This window comes from Drosophila elegans, unplaced genomic scaffold (assembly GCF_018152505.1).
Source record: "Drosophila elegans isolate 14027-0461.03 unplaced genomic scaffold, ASM1815250v1 contig_149, whole genome shotgun sequence".
Lineage (NCBI taxonomy): Eukaryota > Metazoa > Arthropoda > Insecta > Diptera > Drosophilidae > Drosophila > Drosophila elegans.
Window position 1 is genome coordinate 12772463 of NW_024545513.1, and position 14346 is coordinate 12786808.

At 39.2% G+C, this 14346-nt stretch overlaps 1 protein-coding gene across 2 annotated transcripts in view; it reads left to right on the forward strand.

Annotated features, from left to right (window-relative positions):
• The window catches only part of LOC108137189 (zinc finger protein 316), a 124915-nt gene that overhangs the window by 68416 nt on the left and 42153 nt on the right, over positions 1–14346 (forward strand). For both annotated transcript variants that reach the window (XM_041708330.1, XM_017258772.2), the window contains exon 2: positions 4016–4176. In XM_041708330.1, the coding sequence (XP_041564264.1) occupies positions 4036–4176 (141 nt within the window). In that variant the 5' untranslated portion in view covers positions 4016–4035. The remainder of the gene's footprint in view (positions 1–4015; positions 4177–14346) is intronic.

A 14346-nucleotide genomic window follows, 5' to 3' on the forward strand; every position in this document is an offset into this window, starting at 1 on the left:
GCAGTTGCAGCTGTGAGCCAGTGGGCCAGAACTGAAAGAGCACTCCAAGGATGCCACAGCCACAGCAACAGCAACAACTGGCAACCAACAACCAGCAACTAGCAACATTCAACGGTAACTGCAACATGCTGCATTTGTGGGCTGGTGGCGTGTGCGTGGGCTTCTGAACCTGGACTTTTGCCTGGGTGGATCGAGTGGATTGAGTGGAACGGGTGGAGCGGAGAGATCATCATTGATCATTGTCTGATCTTGTGACCAGTGACCAGACTTTGACTTTGATTGCCATCTAAAATTGGGCTACAAGTCTCGGCAACAAAAATAGGAAACATTTGAAACTAGATGATTGGAATTAAAATATAATATAAATTTAAATCACAAAAAAAATGAAAAAAGGAAGGAAAGGAAGCAATATAAATAAGACTTTTTTTTTTTAATTTTTAACCTCCCTTTGTTATGGTAAAAAATAATAAGAAAAACTAGATTTATTTAATAAACATTTAAAGTAGAAAGGCATTTCTCCCGCAATCAATTCTTCTTTTTTTATCTAGGTGATTTTGTAAACCGTCTCGACATTAACACACAGCCCACACCCTATCGAGCGAGCCAGCCACGCCCACTTTTAAAACTCGGCAATTAAGTTTATAAATAAATAAATCAAATGCAAATTTCTTCAGTAGTTGGAGTAGAAAAAAAAAACGCATAGATGAAAACACAAGCGGGAAAAAGGAAGAAAACATGAAAGGCAAAGCGGCGGTCTTCTTGTGGGTGTGACATTGAGGGGTGGCTGTGAGGGGGATGGAGGCGCCTCAGGTGAGCGGCCAAGCATGAGGTGGTTGGCGGTGGGAGAAGAGGTGAGGGGGAGGAGGTGACGGCCAAGAATCGTTGGCGGCTCGTCAGGGAGCCTTAATTAGAAAATTGCTAATAACTCATGCACACGAACAAATTTCAATATTAATGAGTTTTAGGCCAACGACGGCAGCAACATCAGGCACTGCAGCAGCAACAACAGCAGCAACAGCACAGCAACATCAGCCGACACAGCAGCAACATATGCTGACTGAGCTAAGGAGCCAGCAACGGCAGGGGTCTTTAATTGAAAAGAACCAACTAAGAACCGAAAAAAAAACAAAAAACAGAAGCAGCCGCAGCAACAGCATCTTGACCAGAACTGTGCACTGTGGGAGATCAGTTGGCTTAAAACCCCTTTGTTGCCTGGCTGCCTGTCTTACGCTGCTCATTAAGTTGGCTAAAAACTCTATGGGTAGCGGCAGCTCACTGAGCGGCTCATCATCATTTGACTGATTTAGTTGTCAGTAATGGTTGGGAACCCCCCTCCCCCATCCACTATTGCCCACCTATTTTGGCCCCCCCTCTCATAATTAGCATGCAAGCGGCATAAATCGCAGAAGCAACAACAATTAACAGACCCAAATTGCATGGAACACAGCAGATTTTTCTTTATTCTTTTGCTATTTCTTAGCGGCTTTCTCTCTGGGCTTTGGCTTTTTTCGTCTATATTTCTCCTACTTAGCATGCATTGCAGGCAGTCATTGACGTCTGCAACAGAACACGTAGGCAAAGCAGCGACAACAGCAACAGCAGCAACAGCAACAGCACAGCAGCAGCAACAGCACAGCAGCAGCAACAACTGTCAATTATATTAGTTGTTGTTACTACACACAGTGCTAATTCAAAAATCATGCGTGGGCAGCAGCAGCAGCAACACGCCAGCAGCAACATTGCCGCACAGCAGCAACATGGCCACTGGCAACTTCTCTTAATTAAGTGTCGACCTGCCGTTGCATGCAAATGAAAAAAACAAGAAGTTTTTCCCCTTTGCTGATGCTGCTGCTGCTGCTGTTGCTGCTGCAGTTACAATTGCTGCTGCCGATGTGGCGACCTTTAGCCATTGCGTGTTGCCTGCCACTTGGGCCATAATTTCCAGGCCAACATTTTGGCTTTTCTTTTCTGTGTATGCGATCTTTAACTGAATGGGAAATGCTGTGGAAAGGTTAAGAAAACACAGTGCTAAACAATTTTCAAACCAAACTCACAATAAGGAGTGAAGAAATATATAAAACTCCTCTAGTTTTTTAAGCCAAAAGTTGTTTACAATTGCAGAAATGCAGAAATTGGCTTTTAACCTTTTATTCATTGATCTAAAAATGTTGCCTTTAGCTATTTGATCAACGAATAACTTAATTTATTTTTAAAATTTTTTATTGGCCATATTTTTGATCTCAATCAGACGAAACGACTGAGTTTCAAAGGTAATCTCTCCAAACAAAAGAGCCATTTCAATGTCGAATTTTATGTTTTCCTGTTCTTTTTTTCAGTGCCATGTCTCTTTTTTTTTGTGTGCCCCACTCAAAAGTTCGCACGACTTTTCCACCAGCGGCAGGAAAATCAGAAAAAGAGCAAGATAGGGAAATAACAAAATGCATGCGTAATTTACGCTTTACGATCGCAATGGCCTTAGAGATACAGATTCTAACTCCTCTATAATATCGTTATCGGGCTGCAAAATCGCTTCGAGGGGCTCCAGTTTTCAGGGGCGCACCGGGGGAGAGGGGTGAAAAATAAGGAATGGGGGGGAGGGAGGGGATCCAGGGGCGCTGGGACCCGAGATCCGTTGCATGCTGTGTGCCCGGTGCGTAGTGCAATAAATCAAAGTTTTATTTGTTGAAATAAATTCAGAGTTTATTGCTTCGTTATTATTTCGTTTTTTTCCTTCTTTTTTATTTTTATTTTTTTTTTTGCGACTGAGATTTCCAACACCATTCAATGGGGGGGGAAAAAAAAAACAACAACAGCAGCGACAGTTAGCCATCAAAACAGCGTTGTTTGGCCGGAAATGTTTGCTCTTACTATTGGGCCTTAGTGTTTGGTGTTCGGTGTTCGGTGTTCGTTTGCAATTTCTTTTCGAGGTGGGGGCTTGCCTAATTTCAGATCGTTTCGTTGATTGCCCGAATGCCGGCTGGTCGATTAATTATTTAGCCATCAAATTAATGCAAACTGATGGCGCGATCTGGGAGAAAGACAGTTAAAGCCGGCTCAAAATTAACTGACAATTAAAGTAAAAGGCTGAAAGTGTCGGAGAATCTTGAGTGGAGTTTCAAAATTTTTCTTACTTTAGTATAAACTTAAGGCATTTATTTAAAAAAAAAATATTTTAAAAATAGTTCAATATTATGTATGTTTATAAATATGATCTCAACTTTGGGAAGCATATAATAATAAATTTATTATCTAATGTAGTTAAACGTGCGTTTTTAGGCAATTTTAACCATTAGTTATTAATTGACATTTAGATTACCTTAATTAAACAATAAATCAACTGGTTTTATATTATATCTAAAGAAATATATTAACCTCGAACAGTAACAAATAGTGCTTGAATTTTGCCTTTACTATTCTGTAGGGATTTAAAATAACTTTGTTTTTTTTTATGTAACGAAATATTTGTTGTAGTAAAACGTCGACAAACAATTATTGATTGTTAGTCCGAAATGTTCGTTGCCTGCAAACTGTGCATGCAATAACAAAAAAAAATACTTGGATGAAACTGCAAAGTCAGCGTTTTGTTATGGAAATAACGCAATGACACGCCCAGTCACGCCCTCAATTGCCTCGTACCCCCGCAGATAACCCCATGAATATATAAATTTTTTTCTTTTTGTTGGGTGGCAGTGACATTTGTGAACCCTGGGCAAAAGATTTCGCAATTTGCTTGGCATTTGTGCTAGCGCTTTGGCATTAATTGCATCTAAAGATACCGATACAGCGATACACCTATCTGAATGCATGTATCTGCAGTATGTGCGATTGATTACGCAATTTCAATTAGCAGCAGCAGCAGCAGCATCAGCAGCAGCAGCCTCAGAACACCAAATTAAGAAATTATTATTCTCGCAGGTCGTGTCGAGTCATTCTCACTTGTAAACTGCCTCTTGCCCGTCCACTGATTATTTATTTATTTATTTATATATATATGTTGCACACTTTATTCTTGCAGCAGCGTAAGCTGTCACCGACATGGGCAGTGAGCACTACTGCTTGAGGTGGAACAATTACCAATCCAACCTGTTAGGGGTGTTTAGTCAATTACTACAAGACGGGAGCCTGGTGGACGTCACACTAGTTTGTTCAGAGGGCACATCCATCAGAGCCCATAAGGTGAGTAAAATGTTTAGATATTTTAAATGAAAATAATTTTTACCTAACATATTTGAACCTTAGTTAAGCCAAAACCAACTCAAAACTGATTACAAACTATTAGTACCTCTGTTTATTTCTGTTTCTTTGTCAAACAATTTTTAATAATGAAATATACTACTATTAATCTATTTACCTATAGAATTTATGTATGCATTTAATTAATGTTTTCTTAACTCAATAATTTTGATAATATTACATTTCAAAATTACTGGTAAAGTTTATTATGACAATGCACCGAATAGTTGACTTTCAGTTAACTATGGTGTTTTTTATTGCAACGTTTTCCGCCGCTCACTCAAAGAAAATTCCATAGCCGCCTGGGAAAATCGAGAACGGGCAAACCGTAACTGTAAAATGCGGAAGTCGGCGATCAAGGTCGACGCTGCAGTCGCCGCGTATTTGTGTTTGTGTTTGCAGCCCCCTGTCGCCCCTCCCCCTTTGGTTATTGTTGCGCCTCCGCCCCACTTTTCTTTTCTTTTTTTTTTTCCTTGAAATGCCAGGCGCATAAATTAACGCAGCGACAACAGCAACAACAGCAACAAGATCAAATGCAATTTACACATTTGTCAGTAAATTGTCAACTTAACGCGAGCCAAAGCAGCGACGCCAGCAGCGAATGTTGCTACTGGAACAGTAACAGCAATTGCAATTGCTGCTGGCTGGCAACATGTTGACAAGGTCAGCGTCTAATGGAAATTGACGGCAGTGCAACCGCAGCCATCTATCTCTTCCTCCTCTCGCCAAGTGTGAGTGCATAAATCATGCGTTGCCCAGACGACAACAACCACATCAGCAGCAACAGCAACACCAGCAATACCAGCAATATCAGCAACACCAGCAACAGCAGCAATAGCAACAACCACTGCGGCAACAACTTTGTGCTCACGTCTGTCAATTGAAATTCCTGTTAAATTAAGCGGAAAATATTTAACTGCGTTAACTGTGGCCAATGTTGCAAGTGTTGTTGTTGCTGGCGTTTTGCCACAAAAACGAGACTTGCGGCCAAAGAAGAAGTGGTTGCTTGCCATGCCATGCCTGATAAAGTTATTTTTGAATCTGGCCAGGAAAACTGGTAAATTGTTCAATTATGAAAGTGCATCTCGGACACTCGGCAAACAATTTCATTAGCCGAAGAATGGGAAGCGATGCTCAGAATGAAAATGGGAATGAAAATTATCCGAGGGTAACCAGAAATGCCAAGGGAAAAATATATCAGAAAAATAGTAATTGTCACTTCAGCTAATAATAATGTTCAATTTAGAAATTGTTCGAAAATTGCTTGCCGCTCATTGGATTTTATTATGTATAGTAAAGCACGAAGACTTAAGGACACAATTTCCAGATTAAAGCATACACCAAAATGTTTGTTATTTATAATAATACAATTAACAAAATATATATAGTTATTAGAAGCAAACTTCTTATCCATTTTATCAAAATGGCTCATCAACCAAATGCATACCAAAGCTCCATCCATCTTAATTAGTTCTATTTTTTGATTCTCAAGGCAAGAGCAAATTCGAAGTCCATTATCTGGGCAGTGCCATTCAAATGACTAAAATCCCAAAAAGTCGAAAATGGATTGGGAAAACTACTCGATTAACTCGTTTCCAGTTCAGTGCAAAGGACATTCGGACAAGTCCTTGCTCTGTTTACTGGCAAATCAACTTCATTAGGCATGGATGGCAGAAGAATGAAGAAAAGACAAACAAACAAACAAACTGATGAGTTCATTTCCTTTTTAGACACATTCAAAAAAAAAAACAAAAAAAAGGTTGAGAATGAGGAAAAACGGGCTGGAAAAACAGAAAGAATTTCATTTCAAGTAGGCGGCGGAGGAGGAAAGGACACTGCACACACAGGACACATGTCCTGATGCCTGGGCAAACTAATTAGCAAATGCACATAGACCGAAGAAAAAGAGAGACAGTTTAGAAGGGCGACGGACGATGGACGACGGGCAGGCATATCTCGAGCAAGGAGACTTTAAAGGATCCAAAGGACTACCAATTACTTTTGCATATACACATACATATGCTGTATATCGCATATCGTACGAATCCACAGGCGCCTTGGAAATCGTCCGCCCCGAAACAAGAACGAACAAAAAATTGTTAAATTGATTAAAAAGCAAAGTGTCGATGAACGAGGCAATGATGACAGCAGGCACTCAGCCACTCAGCCAGCGAGGAGTCAGGATCAGTGGCCAGGACATTCAGCCAGCAACCAGGCCAAAGTCAATTCAATGAAAAAGAAGCCGGCAGGGGCAAAAAAACACAAAAACACAACAACAAAAAATATAAACCAGAGGCGTCGGAAGGAAGGAAGGTGGGGGGTTGGGGGTTGGGGGTACGGCGACAACCAAGTGATGGTCCTGCATACTGGCCTTGCGTCCTGAAATGGAGCCAAGCCAAATATGCCCGCATGTGCGTGGTGGAGTGCAGTGTGACGAGGGCAGGACATAAAGTTTAGAAAAGTTTATTGTTCTCTTAATGGAGTTTAGAGTTTTAATAGTGTTTACTTTAAAAAATAAATTGTAATATATAATACTAATTTTTGATTAATTAAAGATTAAAAAAATTAATATACATTTTAAATTATGTATTTGATTTTGAGGGCCTTCTATTTTCGGGCAAAGAAGAATATGTGAATTTGTGGAGACACAAATTTTTTAAAACCAGACCAAAATTAAATTTATAATATAAAAAATCTTTACATATTCTCTCAAATTATTACATTTTTATAGTTCTTGACCGAAAACTCCTCGTTCTCCCCTCTATTTCAGTCGATGCCTGGACATCGTGCGGAAGTAATTTTTTTACCCACCATTTGCTGTTATAGTTTGCCTTTTTCCTCGGCTCCTGTGTTTTTGCCACTGGCTTTTGTCCTGTCGACTGCGAGTGCGAGTGGGAGGAGTAGATTTAGGGATAGTGGGCGTGGGCGTGGCAGCGGGAAAGGAAACGGGCGGAAAAGAGACGGACGGTCGTCGGCACTTTAACTCAATTTGAGGCATTTAACGTATGCTCGGTTGATATTTGATGCGATTTGAGAATCGTTCGCAGCTGCCTCACATTCCCGCTAGATTTTTTGCTTTGCTTTAGCCCGTTTAGTGAGATTTTTGTTTTTTCTCTTTCCTTTTTGTTAGCCGACATCGAGAAGCAGCCGAAAGGCAAACAAAGTGTTACAAATGTCGTTGCGGACAGGTCAAAAGAGGCGTGGGAGGCGTTGGGGGATAGTCCGTCATCACCGAACGTTGGCAAATGACTTTCAATGACTTTTCCCTAGCAGGCAAATTTCTGCTCAAATATTTGCAGCACCCGAAAAAAATGCAATATTTTTGTTTCATTTTTGGTTCTTTCAGGGGGAGACTTTTTCCAAGTGGACTTTCGAACTCGGGTCGGGTGTGTGTGTTGTCTTAAGCTGATTTGTTGGTCAGCTAAGAGTCTGATTGAGTTGACCACTCCCCCATCCGCCATCCCTCTGCCAATTTGCATGGACATGGCTTCGATTGGGTATAACAGGGTGTTAAACAACATGCCAGACATGCCAGAAATATGCAAAGGCAAAACACTTAACAACAGCAACAGCTTCGGCAACAACACATTTTTGACAAGACAACGGCAGCGGCAACTGCAACAGGCACAGCAACAATTGCCGCAGCAATGCAGCAACTGCAATGGTAACAACGGCAACATGACGTGACCGCCTCTATTGACAGCTGCAACAACTTGCAACATATGTTGCAGGCCGGCAACAACAACATTTGCAGCGCCAATTTGTTGGCCTCGCCACAAACATTCAAATCAAATGTCAATAAATTTGACACTTACTCATTTTCAATAATTCTGGAATACCATTATTTATTGTTGTTTTTTTTTTGGGAATTTTTTTTTTAATCGGAGCAAATGCATTTAAATTTCGTTTAAAAATCCATTTAAGTAACCATAAAAAGTGTGCCTAATTTATGTGGGATTCGCAAATCGATTGAACACAATTGATACTCTTAATGACAAATCTTTATGCGAGTTTTATTCAAATTGCATTTTAAAACAATTAATTTATTCCACTTTTGTATTTAAATATTACGGTAATCGATTCAATGAAAATAAAAATATGCACGTTAGTAAGATTAATTTTGTTTGTTAAAAAATAGGCTAATGTTAAGCTTGAATTCGATATTTAAGCCACTCAAATGGCGTAAAATATCTTAAATTCTTTCGACTTGGATACGCTTAAGAAAATGCCCAAAGAATGTAAAATGCTAATTTGTTTTACCCAGCCACTCCTTGAGCTTGGGCCGCTAAACAAAAAAAACACAATGGAAAAACAGCCCCCCAGAAACAAATTTGTGATAAATTGTTTTGCATAATTTTGTAACAAGAGATTATTAATAAAACAGAACAACGTACATATAAAGCAGCTGCCGTTGCCCCACACACAAAATGCCAACTAATTGCGATTTTATGTTAACAACCCGAATCGAACAAATCGCGGAAAACCGAAAGCCGAAAAAGCTGAGCCAACATTTATCTTTCATCGCTCATAATGTGGAGCAGCAAGGCGTGGGCTGTTTTTTTTTTTTTTTTGGGTGGGTGGGGCAAGTGCAATTATCATTTCAATTTTTTTTCCACTCCCCTCGTTGCCAACTGCAAATTGTCTTGCGGTTTTCTCTTGGCCAACGCCGCGTATGCGTAACGTGTCGAGTACCGCCTGGTCATTGCGCATACGCCGCGTGGTCACGTACACGACTCAAATGCGCTAATCCATTGAGACAGGCCAAACTACAATATAATTTGATAATTAACCACATAAAATGTGTAATAACTGCGAATGTGAATGCGGACAACGGATCAGGTGGTGAATGGGCAAAAAACAAAAAAAAAAAAACAGACGAATGCCAAAATGTCAGATATAATGGTTAATGCTACAATTGGGGTTCTTTGATTGGGAAGTTAAAATGTCAGTTAAAGCTCAGATAATAGGTTAGGCAATAGTTCTTCTTAGGTCCAAAACTGGTTGGACATTTCAATAAAAATGATGGATGGAAACGATGGAAAATAACAAAAAATCAATGAAGTTAACTAAATAAGAAACCAAAATATTTTGTATTTTAATGTTTAAGCATACTTTTTAACATTAACTATAGGGGCCATATATCTATGCAAATAAAATAGAGGTAGCATACTATTTGAAAATCGTAAGAAATTCTTAAGACCCAACCCCAAAAATCCAAAGAAAACCATTGGATCACCAGCCTCATTCCGGCTGTGGAAGCAATTGCCTTAGAACACGATTCGCATTACGTATGCCACAATTATCAATTAGCAATCAATTGATTATATTACAATCACACACACAAAAAGCGGGTAGGAAAACGACGATACTAAGACAATGGCCAGCAGCAAAAAACAAAATAGCATAGAAGCTGCAGCAACCATAACTTGTATTTTTCAGCGCTGCCAACGGCAATATTTATTATTTCTCCCTCTCGTTTTTTTTTGTTTTTGGCCTGGGAAAAATCCAGCAACAGCGAAACTGTTAATTTAAATTGGAAAATTATACAAAAATATTCAAAACGCTTGTTGTTGCAGCGGCGAGATTTTACATTCGAATCTGCTGCTGCTGCCTGTTAATCTGAACCGCTCTCAAACGTCACGTTTTCACGCGGCCAAACTATGCAACAAACACGGCAGCAACATCAACAAGTTGCTCACAGGCAGCTGCTAATGTTGCTGCTGTTATTGTTGTTGTTGCTGCTGCTGCTGCTGCTATTGCTGTTGCAGTTGCTGCTGCTGGTGCCGCTGTCGCTGCCACAGTCAACGTCAGTGCAATCAACAAAAGCAATTCACGCATTCAATTAAATGCATTCAAATGTGACTTGCCGACATTTCTTTATGTTGTTCGCGTTCCTGCTGTTTTTGTTGTTGCTGTTGCTGTTGCTGCCGCCGAGGCATGCATTAAAATCGTATAAAATTGTCATGTTAATAACCAATAATTGTTAATTTACAACTCACATACGGACATGGGTAAATACAAGCTGCGATGCCAACCAAAAAAGAAAAAATCGAACGAAATCGAACTCGTAATACACTGGTAATTAATGAATTAATTTTTTAATGGCACATTAATGTTATAACTTTGTAGACTTTATTGAAGTTCAATTGTAAGATAGCTATTACAATGTATATTCCTGTCTGATATTCTTAGTTAATCTCTTTTTTACCCTCAACTCTATATTTATCGACTGTAAGGGTATACGAAAAAGTGTGACCAGCTGCATATGTGCATCAGACATTTACATTTGAACACTGATCATTGTGTATATATATGTATGTTTGGTTTCGTTTTTTGAGTTATTTGCTTTTTGCCTCGTTTTGGCCTTTTCGGCATGTCCATTAACATTTTTGCCACATTTTCGGCTTCATTTATTTCCTTTTTTTTTGTTTTCCAAGTATGCGATTGTTGGCCAAAGATATTTCAAAAATGTTGACAGGACAGGGAATGAAAATAGAGCTGATGTGAATAGGTCTCGTTAAATGTATGTTTGAATTTAAGTGTAAAATATAATTTATTTAAATTATTTAACTGAGCCTATAAAACATTTAATGCAATTTCTCCTCTTTAAGACTCCGTTTCACTATACTTGCTAGCTTAACATGCAAGAAATCTTTAAACATCTAATAAAAGGCAAAGAGCAAAAAAACAGAGACAGCAAGCAAATTCAAATAAAACGTGAAAAAGAGTAAAATAAAATTTTTTATAATTAAAATTAACAACTTTTCTTGTCACGACTGGCGACGACGACTACGACGACTACGACGACTCTCGAAACCAACTTGTTGCCTGTTGCGGCTGCCTGCTATAATTATGCGCATTTTCAACAGATTTATATCTGGCTATTTCTCTCTCTTTTCCTCCCCCATACACCCCTCTCTCTCACTCACTCAAGTCGAGCTGGAAACGCATACGGCAAAAAGAAAAAAAAAAGATAGCGTATCTCATTAGAATTGCCAGCTGTGTATGGGCTTTATAGATAGATATAGAAACCCAACTCTGTATAGTATATAATTAGTAATTGTTGCACAAGCCGCCTGCCAAAGGCCCCCGCCCCGCCCCCTTTGGGCCATTATTCTAGCATTTATACAGAAAGAGAAAGAGAGATGGCAGAAACGCAGGCAGGCCAGGCTAAATTAAAACCCAGTTTGAAGGTCAACAGCGACACGAGCTGCGTGGCCCGGCAACAACATCAGAGCGGTACAGCGGCAACAGCAACAGCAAAAGCAACAGGCATCGCAGCAACACCAACAAACAGCAGCAGCAATATCAGGCAGTAAAACTATGCACAAATGTCTCGGCTCAAAGTCTGACGTCAGCAACAGGAACTGAAACTGAAAATAATCGCGTTGCGCATGCGTTGGCGCTCGCTATTCGCATTCTCAATCCCTTAGCTTGATTTTTCGCTTATTGAGTATTGTTGTTGTTTTATTTTTAATTTGTATGGTATTGGAGTTGGTGTTGCATAAAATAAGATTAATCACTGCCAAAAAAATAAAAAAGAGTGCGGCCAAATGTGTCCCATTAATCAGCGAATTTGTAGAAAACTCAAGCTCACCCCAAATCGAAAGGAGAGCCTCGAAAAAGATGGTTTAGAAGGGGATTTAAAGCACTGGAATATTCATAATAGAGTAAAAAATATATTGGATCATCCAAATGATTAATGTAACATTTTTGATTTCTGAAGATTATTATATATAAACGTATGCTTTTTAAAGTGAATTCTGTTTTTCTAACAAACAGAAAAAGCTTATTTTGCTGTTGTGATACAACACACAAAAGAGCATTGTTTATTTATTTATATTAAAATGGAACTGTGCTATTTCTTTAATGCTAACATTATTAATTTGATTATTTCCCAAGTTCAAAAATGTTTAATAAATTATTAAAAAACTTTAAATAAGTCGTATACACCCACTTCCCCTTTCTCCAACAAAAAACTCCCTCTCTCTTTTTTTTTGCATGCCACAGGGAACTCGTTGCGAACTGATCAAATCGTATTTAATGTTGCTGCTGCTCTTGTTGGTGTTGCTGTAGTTGCAATTGTTGCTGTTGCCGCTGCCCGTTCGTCGTGTTGCTGCCGTGCCCATAACGGTGTCAATTAAATTATGTTGCCGGCAACATTTTACAATTTGCAACAAATTGTTAACAGCAACAACGGCACAAATCAATATCACTTTTATGTGTGTGTGGTGCGGCTTCGATTCTTTGATTTGATTGCGGGGGCATATGGCTTATGGTATTCAGCTTCGAGTTTCTGTAGTCCTTTGTTGCTTAGCGTGGGATAATCCTGCAGCCAGCGAATGGCCTTCGAAATGGCTCTTCATCACCTCTAAGCAGACCAAAGCAAAAATCTCTCAAAAAATCTGCGTGATTCTACGGGGCTGTTTTTTTTCGGCAGGTCAAGTGCGCTTGGTCCTTCTTTGTTTATACATACTCTGCAAGGGGGTAGTTTGTATATTAAATTCCATTTGCCAGAAACATTAAGGAAATTCTTGATCCCATGCATTTGTTTAAAATAAAATAAAAAGTCGGTTTGCAAAAGCTCCCACAATAATAAACTAAAACAATAATAATGGGAAACGATTTTAAAAATGGAGAACAAAAATTCTTTACAAGTGAAAGCAGAAATATTTTCTGTTCAATTTTGTTTTGTTCATGTTTTACGTTTCATAAAGTTTTGACGTTTATTGGTTTTCAATTAATTATAACCACATTTCAAAGGGTATTTTAAAAGTTGCCATCCTCGTATTACCAAGCCTTCTTGGCTTTTTTGGGTCCGTACTCTGTCCTTTCCATCTTGTGGTCGTCTTGGAAGCTTCCGGCCCCGAAATAAAAACTCAGGTGACCACAAAGGCTGACCAGCGGCGAAGTTTTCGTCTCACGCAATTGTTTGTTAGGTCATGACAAAGGACTCCCACCTGAGACCCCAGGATCTGACCGGGGGAGAATGAGGGGTTCTGTCGAATAACCTGCCAGACGGACCTTCCGGGACGGCGTCAGCTTTTGTGCGTGCGCTTTCCTTGGAATGCCCACAAATGAAATAAAACAAGCAGTGATATACGAATTCTATATACTGACCATTGGGCGGATATTATTTAGACGCTATTGTGTGGCGCCGTTCGTTGTTTGTGGCTACCTGTATGTCTACCTGCAATTAGCTCGGCCACAGCTGCTCAACCTGATTTGATCCAAACCGATCTGATCGAAGTGTGTCCACAAATGTGGTCGAAAGAATAAAGCTGCACTCGAAATTTAAGCTTGGCAGAATAATTGAAAAATGCTTTTTGAATAATACCAAATCCAGTGATATTTTGTCTGATAAAAGAAGCCCTTTGAAACCATCTCTTATGTTGTCTTAAACACACATACCATAATCTGGTATTAAACTGCCTTATAAATAACAAGATGCATTTATTGACGGACCTTTCATTTATTGCTATTATTTTGACCTTATCTGTATTTAGTACGTTTTTGTGTGAGCAGCCATAAATTAATTACGAATTGTGTTAACAATGCAATGCAAACTGTAAGAAGAGAAAAAAAAAGATGCATAAATCTTTCAGAATGCGCATAAATTTGCATTGGCGACCTTGGACTGAGTTGCTACGTAATGTCCCCCCTTCCAAAACCACCCCCTCCCCCCCCCACTGCCATCGCACACACACGCGAACTTGTTTATCATCAGATAACAACACCAGTTGATAAAGGCTCACACATTGGCACCGAAAAGACAGTGCGTAAAGCGATTATGAACTGGAAACGAAGTCTGAGATACCCTGGTCATATTTTGATTTTTAAATTTGTGGCTCTTGAGGAGGAATGTTTTAATTTGTGTGCTGTATAGCTTAGATTATAAAATGGATATATTAAATAAGATATGAGTATTGGATATAAGAGTGTAAGCATTAAATGTGATTTTACATAGTTATATTTAAAAGTTATTTGGGACTCCGGAAGGATATTTCCTTTATAAGACTGTTCCCAGATAAATGCACAATTTTTTTTGTGTAACGAAACAAACTTTGACGTATTGTTGCCACCCACTAAAAAAAACCATACATAAATACATTA